General features: G+C 38.5%; 1 protein-coding gene across 1 annotated transcript; it reads right to left on the reverse strand.

Annotated features, from left to right (window-relative positions):
* Positions 1–2,226: 2,226 nt before the first annotated feature.
* Positions 2,227–15,086, reverse strand: GJA1 (gap junction protein alpha 1). Its single transcript, XM_019740991.3, has 2 exons — positions 14,897–15,086; positions 2,227–5,116 (listed from the first exon to the last, which is right to left on the reverse strand). Exon 2 carries the CDS (start codon positions 5,098–5,100, stop codon positions 3,952–3,954), a length of 1,149 nt encoding a protein of 382 aa, XP_019596550.1. The 5' UTR covers positions 5,101–5,116; positions 14,897–15,086; the 3' UTR covers positions 2,227–3,951.
* Positions 15,087–17,225: the final 2,139 nt, after the last annotated feature.

Consider the following 17,225-nt stretch of genomic DNA (forward strand, 5'->3'; position numbering starts at 1 on the left):
TCTCCCTCCAAGTATAAAGCACAGATGTTTTGGCATGTTGGAATTTGAAGTTTGGAATTTTTAGGAGAGGCAGTGTGTGGGCAGGGAACTAGCACCCTGGGCAGGTTGAGGTTCGGAAATTTTCTCAAAATAAGGTAAAAGAATAGCCCGTGTGGCCTGGAAACTTAATAAAGACCCACGGGGGCAGGGTGTTAATACACTGAACCAAATAAGGGTACTGGATTTCTTCCCAATATTTGAAGACATTAGACAATCCTACCACTTTTAAAAATAGGCAGCATAAGTTTGTGTATAAAATTCTGAAGTAAAACAATGGTAATATAAAACATATGATTATCTAACAAAAGACTAGGGAATTTCATATAAAAGCAAAGGCTTTGCTTAGAGTAAGTTTCCTATTGTTTACAGCGTAAGAAATACTGTTATAAGACTATAAAAAGGACCATTAAGTTTATCTTCCCTATTCCCGTTTCTAACATGACTATCCTTTCCTCAATTGCCACCCAATATTAAGCTTTTTTTGTTTTTTTCTCCAGCGGACTCTAGAACTACACTGCCCAATACAATAGCCACTAAGCCACATGTGAGCTATTTAATTAAAATTAAATCAATTCATTCATTTCTTCACTCACTAGCCATATTTCAAGTGCTTAGTAGCTGCAGGTGGATAGCGGCTACCACAGTGAACAGAAGAAAACATGTCTACTACCACAGAACATTCTATTTCTAGAAGATTAAACATTTTCCAGTTTTTAAACATAAAATTTTATGCCCCAAAATTAGTATCTAATAAATTGTGTAGTTCTCTCATTACTTTTAGTTGTGGAAAGCTGTCAGTTAAGATAAGCAAAACGAGGAATGGAACATCATTTTAAAACTTCTGGGAAGCACTCACATTGTAAGCTCCACAGGACAGGGACTGTGTAGTCATTGGAAGAACCGCCACTGCTGACAAAGTGCCTGATATATTGGTGGTGGGTGCAACTTTTAACAGGAATTTCCTCTGGAATTAGAACTTGTCTGATGTGTATGTTGCAGAATGGGAAGCATTAAGAGGTTTGATTTTCTATTTCATATATTTTTGTAGTTTAAAACTGTGCATATGTATCATATGCTTACATACTTTTATAAAAGTGAAGATTTAAAGTTGGGACATGTTTAGGATGGATTAGAACTATTGCTAAAAGAGGTAGCTTGCCCTCCCACCTCCACACACATATATCAGAAACCCATTGTATAATTCCACCCTACTATTCTAATATTCAGTAATCTAATTATCTGTCCTTCCATATCCGCGGAACCCTGCTTATGTAGGATACATAAACACATACTCTCAACTCATCAGTTTCTCTATGCCCCATAGTAAATGCAAACACAAACAAGCACAGAGGAAACTTCCCTCTCCCTTTGGATTCGCCACCAGCCAAATGATAATACTTGAAGAATTGCTGACACTGCCAATTATTTTGACTGTTCATTAGATAATCCTTTGACCGTAGGTAAATCTCATAACCTTTGTTCATCAAATTAATTTAAAAAAAAGAACTAGATTTTTAAATTAGTAGTATTTTTATGCCCCAGTAACCTACTAGTTAGCTTTGTAATAGTTATGAAAACAATTTTAAGTTAAAAAACTTTCTTGAAATGTGACTTTAAAATGTTAACATACTTTATATTTAAAATCACAGCAATAGTATCAATTGCCCAGAATTGTTCTACTTCCCCTGAATGGTTCAATTTTCCTTTGGTGTTCAGAATTTTTTAAATCTTATTTTCTGTATCATCACAATGCCTTGGAATAGAATCATAGATCTATTTCATTGTCACAGAGCACAACCATACTCAAACCAACACTGTTCCTCTTTTATCTCCAGAAGGCTCTATGGTTTTAAAATTTCAGCATCATTATCTTTTCATCCTTACTTTTGTCATGTATCGATCTACTAAGTTACTCATTATCTTATTTTAAACTCCTTTACACCTCATTAGTTGAACATATTCCAAAATTTAACATTTGTTTACTTTATCTTTTTCTCAATTGAACAAATATCCAGACCATGTTAACAATGCTGCACTAAACCTAGCTAATAAGTATTGTCCTTTCAAAGATTCCTGAATCTTGTGAATCTTATTTGTCCAGATCCTTATAACCAAAGGAAATGTCTTTGATAATTGTGAATAGGTGCAATAAAAGTTTTAAAAATCACACAGAATATAGAAACTATCTGTACACTAAATTAAAACTTTATTGAATAAAGAACACTCTCCAGAACACATGAGCTGATGGACTAGGTTTACATTGTATGCAATGAAGCTGAACATGACAGTAGTTTAACATGGAATGTCAAACAAATTAGTATTTATCATTGTACAAAACAGTTTATGTAGATGACATGCAAGAAGAAAAGTATGATACTCTGCATTTTCACTAATCATCTGTGATGAGTTTTAAAAAGACATTTGAAGAAACTGGTAGATTTCTTTAGAATATATTGCAAATAAATTAGTTACCTGTACTACTGAACCTCTGTCGATCTCTTTTGCATTCCAAATAAAATCTTAGTGCAAACATCCAAGTTGCTGATCACTCCGAAAGACTGTCAAACTCATAGTAGAATACAATTTCTGAATTAATGTGCATTAAGTAGGACAAAACCAAGAACGCCAGTTACTGCAAAATTCATCTAGGCACACTTAATAGTCCACTCTAAGCATTTCTTCTAAATCTCTCACATTAATTACTAAAGCCTGTTTACAGTACTAAAATTCTATAATTCAAGCATCAATGATTACATTTCAGAAAAAAAATCATTCATTTCAGCAATAGCATTACTGCTATATTCTAAAAAAGAGAGAGAAAGGGGAAAAAAAATCATAATTAACAAAACCAGTATCCATAATAAGATACATGGGGAAAAAACATTTTAGGAAAAAAGTGTGCTTTACTCGCACAGCAGGAATTATATTATGTAAACACAATTATTGGCCCACACCACAAAATCCATGAGAAACGTTCAAATCTGAACACTGTGGGTACATTATTTTCAAATCTGTTTTTTGTGTTTATACTGAATCTGCTTGTACCAATACATGACAAATAAAACGCACTCTTTCACACACATACACATACAAGTGATTGTTAAATATTGAGCATGGCTTGCTTCCCTGACTCAACTCAAAACATATTAAGTGACATCCCAACTATTTTAAAAATGTTTACAGAAATCATTGAATGTGACTAGTAGTTGAGGAATGATGAAAAAGTGATGGTAACATGATGTGAGTGGATGTAAAAAAAAATGTACATATAACTTGGCTGAGATTTGCAAATGCATGGAAAGTCCTTTCCTGTGGGCCTTGTCTGAACTTTTAACTGATACCAAAAATATAGTAGCACGAGTCCATTGACACCTGGAGGGTCAGGCCTAGAAAGCTTACCTTCAAAGTGCAAATTTTAACAATGGAATGTTTTAGCAGGGACATAAGAACAATCCTCCATCTTTTTTCTTGATTAAAAGAAATTAGATGTTCAGAAAGTTTTTTCCTGGCCAAAGTTATTTCAGTTTCTCGGTAAAACAAAAAAGTATTTAGCCAAAAATATCAACCACTCTTTCACATACACAGGAACTATTTTTAGGGGGGTTGTGGGGCGGGGAGGGGGAGAGAAAAAGCCCTTACCTATGTATCACCTAATGCAACTTTTACTTAGAACTTAAGTTCTTTGAATCAACTACATTAAATACCAACATGTACTTCCCTTAATCCCGCCCTCTCCACCCGCCTACCCCTAAAACCCCAATGAACCCAGGTATTCTAGTGTCTGTGTTTCTAAGCCTCATGATAAAGGCTGTTGAGTACCACCTCCACTGGAACGAAATGAACACCTAAGGTGCACTTTCTACAGCACCTTTTTCTTCTCCACAATTGAGTGGAATGCTCTCAAGCTTGGATCTAGATCTCCAGATCATCAGGCCTCGGTCGGCTGCTGGCCCGACTGCTGGCTCTGCTGGAAGGCCGCTGGTCCACAATGGCTAGTGGTTGTAGTTCATGCCCAGCAGCCAATTTTTTAGAATTCTGGTTGTCATCAGGGAAGTCAAAAGGCTGTGCGTGGGAGTTAGAGATGGTGCTTCCTGCCTGCCCCATTCGATTTTGTTCTGCACTATAATTAGCCCAGTTTTGCTCACTTGCTTGTTTGTTGTAATTGCGGCACGAAGAATTGTTTCTGTCTCCAGTAACCAGCTTGTAGCCAGGAGGAGACATGGGTGAGAGGGGAGCAGTTGGTGAGGAGCAGCCATTGAAATATGCATATTTTGGAGATCCACACTCTTTGGAGGGGCTGAGCGGGCCGGTGGTAGCGTGGTAAGGGTCGCTCTTCCCCTTCACACGATCCTTAACACCCTTGAAGAAGACATAGAAGAGTTCGATGATGTTCAAGGCAAGAGACACCAAAGACACGACCAGCATGAAGATGATGAAGATGGTTTTCTCGGTGGGACGAGAGAGAAAGCAGTCCACCTGATGTGGGCAGGGTTCTCTTTTGCAAGTGTAAACGGCGCTCAAGCTGAATCCGTAGATGTACCACTGGATCAGCAAGAAGGCCACCTCGAAGACGGACTTGAAGAGGATGCTGATGATGTAGGTTCGCAGCAAGCCCCCTCGCATTTTCACCTTGCCATGCTCTTCGATACCATACTTGAACTTCTTTATTTCGATCTGCTTCAAGTGCATCTCCACATTCATACCATCAGTTTGGGCAACTTTCAGTTCCTCCTCTCTCTTGTTCAGTTTCTCTTCCTTCCGCATGACGTAGAACACATGTGCCAGGTACAGGAGCGTGGGGACAGACACGAAGATGATTTGCAGGACCCAGAAACGCACATGAGAGATCGGGAAGGACTTGTCATAGCAGACGTTCTCACAACCAGGTTGTTGGGTGTTGCAGCGAAAGGCCGACTGCTCATCACCCCAGGCTGACTCAACTGCTGTCCCCAGCAGCAGGATTCGGAAAATGAAAAGGACTGAAAGCCACACCTTCCCTCCAGCGGTGGAATAGGCTTGAACCTTGTCAAGCAGTTTGCCTAAGGCACTCCAGTCACCCATGTTGCCTGGGCACCTCCTGCAAAGAAACAAAAAAAAGACAACTAAATGATCAGACTGCAAAATATTAGTTTCATATATAGTGTCTTCCAGCCGACAGTCAAAATATTATAAAAGCTCTCATATCTTTTTAGCATTCTTAAAAAAAAAAAAAAAAAAAAAAGGTGCAAACTCTTCCTGTCCGGTGTTCCCCCTGCAAAGAAGTCTCACGGTTTTCTTGAGATACAGTAAGTTTTAAAAGCAACGAGTCTATGTGCTGAGTAAATTGCGATCTTAACCTGTGAAGATGAATTACTTGCTCAGCCACTGCCTCCACACATGACTTAAGAAGCTGCCTGTCTGCTAAGTGCCTCTGCTTAGTTTATCCATCTGATAAATGAGGACAGTTCTTGCCTGGTTGGCCTATGCCTGGATGCATGCCTAAGCAAAACGCTGATGTGTATTATTCAAAGAGCCGTGTATCTAAGAAGTGAGGTAAAGACACCCATTAACACACACACCATGCACATGCACATGCAAGCAACCTGTTTCCAAACTCAACCCTGTTATATATATAGCACTCGATTACTAATTGTATTCTGAAATGTTTCTCCTTGGAATTTCAAGTGTAATCTGTGCGTTCTGTATAGTATGATCATTTCTACTTCTCTTTTTCTTCCTAAGCAGTGACTCATGTGGTTCAGAAGTCTGCCTTCTGCCCAGAGTAAAATACGTTGTACTGAAATACACCATTTTGACACAATGTGTCATTATATACAGGAACTTACTTTCAAAAACCAAATACCCATCAAATTTCAGGTAATAATTAAATCCACCTCTATTCTAATTATAGCCTGAAAAAATAAAGATCACCTTAAAGTTTATCTCCAGCAAAAACGACTGGGTTTCATCTTTTCATTACTGTACACTTTGAAGTTCCCTTATTGGGCTTTGGGACCTCAGCTGATACAATACCTAAATATCTAAGGCTAGGACTTCCCCATTATTGGGGATAAGAAAAAGACTCAGTTCTTTAGAGACAGTAGGGATCCCAAACGTTATCTAGTCCATTTTATACTTCTAATTGCCAATAGTCCCTTTAACTGATGAAAACTGAGGTCTTGGGTGTATAAGAAATAATTATTCAGCTATCAGTAGAGGCAGAAGAAGTATGACCCCAAGTCCAAGGTTTTCCAATGTATACACTGGTTTTAAAATTATAATAAAGCTGGCTTAAGGCTAGAAAAGCTTCCATGCTTTGATATATACCATCTTAGTGAAGGCTAAAAGCTGGGAAGAAATAAGTAACATTACATGTGGCAGGCATAGAGAATATAGTCTAATTTTCAGCAGAGTAGTAATTGGAGGATTTAGAAAAGGATACAGTAGTCAATGATTATTTAATAATTAAAAACAAGCAAAGTAAAGACTTTCCAGGAGCTTAGTAAGGAATTTTAAATAGTGTAACTAAAAGTAGGATTATATAGGCTTCTTTGAAATATGTTCATTATCTAAATATAAAGAAGTTTCTCATCTGGTATTGAACTATGAGCCATTGTCTCCTTATAGGAAGTAAATGAAATCCAGGAGTCTTCTTCCCCAACATTACATTTCTGTCTAATGCCTGTACCTCCTGGCTATAGAGCGAAAAAAAGATGAAATGGAAACCTGGCCTGGGATTTCCTGAAGGAAACAAAGAGATGGCTGATACATAAAGTGAAACTATGCACTAGCCTATCTAAATTGGCAGGTGATGGGTATCTTCAAGGACAGACTAGCGACTGCTGCCAAAGAATGCTGGGTAAAGAGTGGGAGGTGGATAGACAGGTCACAGAAATAATGCTCTCCCAGTGGTCATAAAAAGGGAGCTTCCCTTCTACTTTTAGAAAGGGCCATTTTAGATTCTGAAGTCACAAGTTAGACAGTAAAACTGATGTATGAAAAGAGCAGTCAAACAAGAACAAAGGCTTGTAGGGTTGAAAAGAGGGTTAAATAGCCACAGGAAGGCTTGAAGCAAGGGGGAGTAATTTAGCTTTGATGAACAGTTTGATGGTGAGAGAATGTAAAAGGAAAGAAAACCCTACAATTTAGCAGAAAATACTACATTAGGAATGAAGAAGTACAGTCCATGAGGGTCAAACAAACAACAGAATTTTTGGAGCTATATCAATAGACAGTTTCTATGTGATGATGTGTAAATTGGCCCTAATTTTGTTTGTAGAGAATTCCGATATTTTGCCAGTGTCATCTGCTTTTGCTCAGATATTCCAATTGTGTTGAGGGGTGGGGTGGGGGGAAACAACAGAAACAATCAAGTGTAAAGTGATAAATTGTTTGCATACATACATTCACCTAATGATCGAGCTCAAGACAAACTTAACATGTTTAGAAATATGACCAGGCATATTGAGATATTATCATTTTGATCAATGTTTCATCATTATTCAAAGTAAAATATGATTGCATAGATGCTTGTACCAATTAATTTCTAAGTTTCTTTACATTCTATTCAAAATAAAACTTGACTTTCATATGATTTTGAGATGCCACAAAAATACCCAGAGTCACAATATGAATGGGGTCATTGACAGTTCTCTAGGTAGCAGTTCTTTATCAACACACCAGCAACTTAATTGCAAAGTTGTTTTTTCTTTAAGCACCCACGCAGTTGTCATTTGCATTAATGAGCTATCCTCTTTCATCTGAATAAGATGAATTATCTAATAGGACACCTACAATCCTGTAACATGTAGACACCTGTCATTACCACTATCAGAGAGACCATCGGGTAATGTTTAATGTTTTTGCTCATAATGCTTGTGATTCTCAAGGAGAGGTAACAAAGATAGTTACTTTTTTTGGTAGTTGTTCTCTTTGTTGTGAATCAAAAGTTCTGTCAAATGATTGCTCCCTCCAATTAATATTTTCATTTTTACAAGTTTTAGTTGAAAAATTATTGTCTTTTTATAAGGAAAGGGCATAATTATATGTTTATAGAATTCTTGGCATTGATTTATAGACTATCTACCTCACTTATATTCACCAGTAAGAGACAGGTATATTCCTTATTTGTTACACGGCAGCTGAACGTATATTAACATATATCACGAATGTTCATGCTTTCACCTTCAGGTTCCAAAGTTGGAACTCTACGCATATATGCAGACTGAGGTCTAGGTGAAGGAGCCAATGCTTGCCAGCAGCTGGACCCCTCTTCCCCTTCCTGTGCCTTCTGTGTACCATGTTAGATCACATTTTCTTTTCTTTTCTTTATTAGTTAGTTTCAGGTGTACAAAACCACGTAGTGATAGTGATTAGACATTTACACTCCTCACAAAGTGATAGCCCCAACAAGTCTACCATTCGTCTGACACTGCACATAGCTATTACAATACCATTGACTATATTCCCTATGCTGTACTTCACATTCTGTAGATTGCATTTTCTATTACTCTTCATGGCCCTCTAGACTAGAGGCCAGAAGTCACAGGCACCCAAGTGCGGCCTGACTGAGGACCATCTGGTCCCTTTACAGTGTTTTTTGAACTACATCACAATCACTTGGCAGCAGTTGACAAAAACATCCATTCTGGGCACTCACCAGTCTTAACGGATCTGATTTACTAGTGGGTGAAAGGGAGCACTAGGATTTCAGTTTTTTGTTTCTTAAAAAACAAACAAAACAAAACAAAAAAAAAACCCCAATGTACTAGGTGATTCTAAAGTAAGGTAAAGCGGCAAACAATGGGTTGACATTTTTTTGTACTCTGTTGTTCAAAATATTTAGGAGTGAGGAAATGTCAGGAGAGCAGAAAAGGACAGAGTCTAAAAAGGCGTTGGGGGGGTGGGGCACACAGCACGAGGAGCAGAAGCTTTGGGGGCACGCGGGACCTGAGCTCACCCTTCACTGAGCCCTCCCAAGAGTCAGTGTCACTCCACCATCTCCTGCTCTCCAAGAGCACAAGGACTCAAACACTTTATTCAAAGTGAAAATAAACCTTCAATTTTAAATTACTTTTGACTGTCCCTTTGCCAGAGACTTAAAAACAAATCACTGTGCCAAAGCTGCAGTCAAGTCTTCATCTCACTAATGTCCTAATAATTAGGAGAATTTGAAAATATTTTACTTTCAATTTAAAAGGTTTTCCCAAGAAGATGCAACTGTAGTGAGCTGAGAGTAGAGACTTCAAATAAAGGTAAATAGGACTGCTGAAAACTAAAGTGATACTTGATATATCTATCGCCTTTTTATGATTGAAAGTAAACACTTAGGGAAGACGGTCATCAATATTTGAAACAATAAAATCATTAAGTCCAAAAATACATCAGGAAATATCTATGAAAGTTCCTGATAAAATCATTTAATGGATTTCTTGGGGTAGGGGAAATCCCATTTGTGTATTTTTAATGTACTAGAACCCAAAATATTTAAGGCCCAAAACTATAACACTCCTAATGTCTTTAACTTTTCTAAAAACCCCTGTTCCTTGTATTAAACGTCTGAACTCAGTTGTGATCATTCTTCTACAGTTACGGTCAGATGTTCTTTTGGTGATATCCATTCCCACACATAATAAACATAACCCACATTCAACCCATCAGCAAATACTACAGGTTTTATGCCCCCCCCCCGCCCCCAAACAGACTATGGCTGAGTTTCACCACCACCACTGCTCTTAGCCTGATCTCAGCCATCATCACCTCTCTTCAGGTTTCATGTCAGTAGTCTAGTCACGTGGCTTGCTTGCCAACCTATTCTCCTCAAACAGTCAATCTTGGAAAAACAAACAACCAAGCTGCTCTGCCTCCATCAGCTCTGCTCCATCTGTGGCTCACCCACTCACGTCTTTAGGTGCCTGTTCTGGTTGCACCTCAGCCATTCCTCCTGCCCCGTCACTTCCTATTGCCCTTGTCCTGCTTTTGTTGCTTAATGGCCCTTAGCTATATTTGACATATTATATATTTACCTGTTTACTGTCTGTCGCCTTCCATGACAAGGTTTTATTACTACCTGCTTTCCTCAACTAGAATGTGCGCTCCATGAGGGATCTTGTTTTGTCTCTTGCTGTATACCCAGTGCTGAAGAGAATAAGAGACGCTGAATAGTCAAATAAATAGTATTATCAGCATCTCACATGATGCAGACTACTAAATTTTCAAGTGAAAATTGTTGAAACAGAGAGCTGTCTGTTGAAACAATATCCTTCAAATGATTCCTGAGCAGGCAATAGGACTGAATTAATAATCATTTTTTAAAAACGCTCTTTAAGAGCTTCTTGCTTTTAATAGATCTCAGTGATTCGGGATGCTCACAAAACTCCAACAGGTATCATAGATGTTTATTCAGTTTCACTGTTATGTTGTTACAGGTTAAAATTAAAAAACAACAAAAACATGTTGTTGTCCCCAAATTCTCTCATATTCTAACTCTGATTTTACCATATGGTTTTACTGTCACTGAGAACACTATTGCAAGAAGTAGCCTGTTTACACTTGTGTTTATTTCAAGGATGACAAATCTTGGGGGAGAGTTGGGGCTCTGAAGAGGAAGATCAAGATGTGATATTAGCTGACGTGATAGTAAGCCCAGTAAGTATCACATCTCTATATAGTCTCAGCCTACGCAGGCACTTAAGTGATCTGAATCAGATACCATGAAAATTACTCCCAGTTCATCAGAAAATACACAACCTTTGCTTCCTTATACCTAGACAGTTACCTAATTCTGTGGCGTAGCAAATTCCGTGTAAACATCTATTCTACTGAAAATTCTGCCTCATGATTCCCTGATTATCCTTAGATTCCTTTGTAAAGAATGATACTGTTAGTTCCATTTTCACAGGTATTTTATGTGTGGCACTGAACTGCATAAAGTTTTCCGGAGGGGGGGGCCCGCGACGGATGGGATATACCAACAAGCCTTCTTTTCCCTGGCTCTCACCCCTCTCACATAGTCAACCTACATCAAGGTCCACAGAACAAGATGGGGCCTGAGGGCTGAGGGAGTCCATCCAAAGAGGATGATGCCGCCAAATAGGGACATTTCAATCTCCTCCCTAGTTCAACAGCTATCCCTTAACTCCCTCACTAACAGAAGGTTTTCCTGGCCACTTTGGGGTGCTAGAGGAAAAACCCTAAGTCAGAAGAAGCTGCAGGCTAAAAAGCCATGTTCTTCTATTGTGATCTGATGAACTTAAAAACATTATTTCTATCAATTCTTGATGTTTCCCCTCACTCTCAAGCTCCAACTTGACTTTTTATTGAATAGCCTAGTTATTTTCTCATAATATTAACACACCCCTAGGGTGCTCACATGAATATTAAGAACAGTCTGTTTTCTTCAGTGAGCATTGGATAACTCCCATACAATATTGCTAGTTTAGTAATCCCATCCTGATTTATGAGAAGACTTTACCCTTTATCAATTGATAGGGAGAAAAACCATGATGAGTGTCTGCCTTTTTTGTTTCTATTTGGAGATATCTGCCACAAATCACAAAGAAAGCCATACCCTATAGCATGTATCTGACTCACAGAAATTGCTAAAAAAGAATAATAAACACTCTATGTTTATATTACTGTGAATTTTAAGCAACCCATAACATATATTTTCTAGGAATTACTTAGAAAGGTAGGGAAATTTGAATGTGAAGATTATGGACATTTTTACGGCTAAAGTCGTTGAGATTTTACACACACACACACACACACACACACACACACACACCCCCCAATACATCTCACCATGGTTTGTGTTTTAATTTTGGCAAAATGCAGTCTGTATATATACATAGCCAAATGGTGAATTTAGACAGGCTAAGCGGAGAATGTAGGCCGTTATCCAAAGGATCTAAAAAAATAACCTCCCAGAGAAACTCTGAATTGTTTTTAGCACAACTTATCTATCTTGAATATTGACATTAATGATAAACACTAGGTAATTACTTTTCTTTCCAGAGCTGAAGTAGTGTTGAGTAGACAAGCTTCAACAATCTATTTAAACAGCCAAGAGTCTTGAAGGGAAGTCAGAACAACAGGAAAGGTGGAGTAGAAGGGATTAATCACTGGTGACTTTCCTATTGTCCCGTTCCCTCCAGTATCACATATAAAGGCTCTGAGGCTCACACCTACCTACACCTCTGGGTAACAGCAAAGGAACTAAGGAATGCACTGTTATCTAAGTTTTTCATCCCTCTCTATACAGGAATTGGAAACATGTAAGCAACAAAGCAACTGTCAATATCTGAAAACACACCCTTTTGGATCCTTGCTGCAGAGTATCTTTAGAACTATGTTTCCCAGGAAGAGTCAACTATAAAGGGTGAGGCACTGAGTGTATGGGGTAGCTGTGGTAATAAACTTCAAAGGTATTAGAAAAATGTGGAATATGTTTAGATAGTGGGAGCAAAGCACTATCCTGCATTTTCCAGGCAAAGGATAGGTGACAACTACACCCTGACTTTGGGAATTACAAAGCATCACACATTGGGGGAACGCGTTTCAGTAGTACAAAATTCAACACATTCACAGAGCAGAAAATACATATTGCCATTGGTATAATTTCCAGTCATTTCGGCCTACATAGAAAAATTCATTATTGTTCCCCAGACGTATTTTCTATCTAAACGGCTTAATTTCACTCTTGGGCATGGAGTTAATTTAATGAGCTCTCTGCATTACTACAGGCTTTTATTTTCAGAAATCCTTGTACAAGATTAGGCTTCTTTAAAAAAAACAAAACTCTCAATCTAGTCTTCAAATTGCCACAAGGCACTTCTGACGGAGTTGGAGATGAGATTAAGCATCTTGTCATTACTAACCTGGTTTGGGAGGCGAAAAAAAAGAAGAAAAAAAAAGAAACCCACCTCCAAATAAAGCCATGTCTATTTTTCCAACAATTTTATAGCTCCCCTTTTCCCATTTTGCCCTTCGAGAAGAAACGCAGGCATGCCTTAGGGTGAGGATGAGTATGGGGCTGGTGATGGAGAGTTTAAGGGTAAACTTTACCAAAGATGCTCGGTAAACATTTGGAGAGCTACGGACTAAGACAGTGTGGGCGATCCGCTGCTCGGAACTCTAGATTTGAGTTTCCGAAACCTGACTTGCGTTTGAACACGTCATGAGTTCTTTCCTAATTTCATTAGGGTGCTTCCCCCCACCCCTTTGCGCCCTACCCCACATTCTTGGGAAGTTTCGACAACTTCCAGGAGAGTTACAAGTGCAATTTAAGCACGGTTAATTCCTAAGGTACTCTGATTTCCTTTACCAACGCTTGCACAGTAGGATTTCAGAATTTTAAGAAGTAAAAAAAAACCTACGGATGGGGGTGAGAGGGAAATTACACTGACAAGATTAATTAATCATTTGCTCTTCTTTTACCATTTGGGTCCCCAATCCATCTGCACCCCTCCACCCTCTCCCCCACCCCCACCCCCACTTTCGGTGGCAGAACTGGGACCTGCGCTGGGGTTGACGTGTGAGGGAGGATTCCAGGGCAACAGCTCACCAAACCTCTCCCAAACCCAGACGCTGGGGCTGCGCAGGGGCCGGGAAGAGCCGGCGGGTACTAAGATGGCAGGAAGCGCCCCGCGCCCGCCGCGGCCCCGGACCTCCGCTAAGCTTTCATTTTTATTTGCTTTTCAGCATTCTCTGGTGCAAATACTTCAAACTGCAGGGTCACACCAAGCATTTAAACGAATTCGTGTAGTCTGTGTAGTTAGAACACACAAAATCCGTACGGAACACGCTAATAGAATGTGTGTTACCAATAAGAGCATTTAAGAAACTGAACCCTTTTTAATAACAAATCAGCGTCATCTTCGCCTACCGGCAGCACCCTGGGAGCTCCAACTCAAGTGTTGCCCAAAGCTCTGAAGTCGGTTACAGGTTCCGCCGGGCGGAAGGCGGCTGCGGGGTTGGGGGTGGGGGCATGTTAGCTCTCTCTAAGGAGCTGTTTAAGAAATTTCGTTTCATATTCTTTCTAGGAGCTCCGGTTTTAGGAGACGGTTTTGGAAATGAACCCTGGCATACACTCTTTTCTGAACGTGTGTTCAAGCCCTCTAATGCTTTGTAAGTAACCACCGCCCATTCAAAGGATTCCATCTCCTGAATTGCCAACGTGGTTGAGAAAAAGGTGGCTCTCCTGAGAGCCTCAAATTTTTCCACAGTAGTTGCAGAAACAAAGTAACTCTTTACTGTTGATTTAAAAACCTCAATATTACAACACTGATTTTTATACCATTTGTTTACCAGGGAAAAATGTTAGGAAGGGACCACGTGGAAGTCAAGTAACCGCAAGGTCTTAACAAAGCACTTTGTTAAGAAGCTTGCTTTGCCAGGCTATAGAACATCAATCAAGATTTCCACATGAAAAAGCAGAAAGTGCAGAATTCTATAGCAAGCACGCCAAGGAAATTTGCACTTTGATTTTTGTGCTGCTGTCGGTCAAATTTCCAACCCAGGCTCCGACCCACCCCCCCACCCCCCAAGTTACAGAGCACCTAGACTATTCCTGATTACGAAGAAAGTAAAATTACACTCTAAAATGAAGAACCAAATATCCAGCAAACTCGTGCTTTATTCTAATTGGAAAGATCTGAATCTTATTTTACCTGTTCCATTATTAATAGAAACTTTATAACAGTCACACAAATACTGAACGTTCAATTTTAACTTTAAAACTATAGAAACACTTTCAAGTTCATCGTTTCATTTACAGTATGACATCAAAGGTATATTTAACACATTTAAAAACTTTAGAAAAGTTTTACATGTAGAAAAAGAAACAAATAGGTAAAGATTTTTTTTTTTTTTAACTTACTCTTTCTCTTAAAAGAAGTGAAGTAGGAACGCCAAGTTATTGAACTCCTTAGAGGATGAAGTAAAATGAAAAGGCAAGTTCAGGCACTCAGACCTGTCTATATTTAAAGTTTAAACGTCTGCTGCTGTTTGGTACTTTCCTCACTCCTTCCCCCTAATGAAAGAAAAGTGCTGATACCTCGTAAAAGCTTTTTTCTAACTTGGAGCACACAGCTTTTAAAAGTTTCAACCCACTGACTCAACGAGGAGGAGGGGCTAGGAGAAAGGGGAGGGGAGAGGAACGGCGGGGAGGGAGAGTTAGACAGCAGGCCGGGGAACGTTGACGGGTGGGGGAGAAGAGGCAGAGAGGAGTGGCGAGGTCGGACACAAAGTTATAGTTTAAGTTTGCTGACGAAAGAAATGAAAGCATTCGAGGTGAGAATGCTACTTACTACTTGTAGTTACTTTTCACAGATAACAATTACCGGTTTTAGCGCTTGTTTCACCAAAAGTCCAGAGATAATAAAAAGTTGTGTATTTTACAATGTTACAACCTTTCCTAATATATATAAAACAGTAAATAAAAATGCTGGAAAAGAGTGTAGTCAGTACAGATTTGTTTCATATTGGCCAAGGTGTGTAAAGTTAAAAGGAGGGAGGGGGGAGTAAATTATTTGATAATCTCATTTTTCTCCTAGTTTAAGTAAGGACCATTAACAAAAGAAATGGTAGGGATGAGAGAGAAATTTCAAAAATGGACAAATGTGGTAGTGTGCCCACCCCAAATCCACCTTCCAACCCCTTGACTGCTTTGAATGTTTACTCTTCAGTTTAGCAAAAACTGTATTTATATTTATGATTCTACTATATATGATATAATACGTTTTGCCTGTGAAATCTAGATATGTCTGACGTCTCTCTATCAGGTCTTCAGGGAATTGAAAATGTATAATATCTTAGCCCCATTCATGCCAATGCACTAAAAACTAAATCTTTTGTAGTGAAATGTCAGAATATTTTTAACGAAATACTGATATGGTAAATTGGCAGTAAGTGGGTCTCAAAACTGTCCTTGAGATCACCTCCTTCTCTAAAACCCATGGGATTTCCTGCACAATGACAGTAGAGCTGAGCATATCATTTTTATGCATTTTCCACCACTTCCGTGGCTCTTCCTGTTAAGCACTCTGCATTGGGATGTATAATAGCCTGAGTCATGTGGCCTCATTCTTACAGTGGGCAGCTCCTTTGAAGACTCCCTGGATGCCATACCAGATGGCAGTGCTGGGACAATTTCCCATAAACAGGCTTCAGTGATGCTCCCAAGGTTGAGCAGGGAAATCCCTTGACCATTATTCTTTGGAAACAAAGCAAATTCATCCAGACTTAACATTCCTTATCCTTTTCTCGCTAATACAAATACCAGAAAAAAAGGAAAAGGCAAATATTTTATGGTGGATACATTTCTCTAAATATACTTTCACTAAAAAGATTAATAAAACATCTTTTGAAATGTTGTAGTTATAAGACACAATATTGCTCTTTCATTTGTTGGCTATACTATGTCCAAGGGTGTATTTTTCTTTAAATTAGAGGAGAAAAAAGAAATAGAAATTGTAATCTGACTTTCAAGTCTTCAAGCTCAGCAACCCATGAATGTTGTTTTGGTCTTGTATTTATAGTTTGCCTTCAAACGAGTCTATTGTTTTTATCTTAACTAAAAATAATTTTATTCGATTCAGAATACATTCATGAAAATGATTTATTTTTTATAAGAAAATTTGCTTCCTCTTTTTAAAAACAGTCTGTGCTTCATTTAATTTACATAATCATTTGCTTTTCTTTTTAAAATTATTCAAGTACAATTATTACTGATATTATCCATTTTATTAAAAAGTTGTCCTAAAATGCTGATTCAGCATTACTTGCATGAACAAAAAAAGTTGCAGTGGACTATTTTGTAACAGGGCTGTGCAAGCCAAAAATTGCTTTCTTTCCAATTACGTTTTGTTAGGTCTCTAAAAGGCTGATGTCTAAGTATTCTGCTACCTTTCTTTTTAGTCTATTGCCTATGTGACAAATTGGAAATAGAACCAAAGCACTTCTTTATACCAAATTAAGTTCCTCATGGATATCACTTGAACTATCTTCTAAGCCAAAAGTTAGTCATAGCATGAGCCTCTAATTAAATAATTAGTTCTCATAATGTATAGGATGTACTGTATCTTCTATTTCTAAAATGATTTCCTCATGATCCTTCATTAAAAATTAAGACATTCTATGTGATCTTTTATTTTGGAATAATGGCACCAAAATGTGATCCTATGAGTAGGAATGCTCAAAGAGAGCAG

Source organism: Rhinolophus sinicus, chromosome 2 (genome assembly GCF_057876585.1).
Source record: "Rhinolophus sinicus isolate RSI-liver-muscle chromosome 2, RSI-T2T, whole genome shotgun sequence".
Taxonomy (NCBI): Eukaryota; Metazoa; Chordata; class Mammalia; order Chiroptera; family Rhinolophidae; genus Rhinolophus; species Rhinolophus sinicus.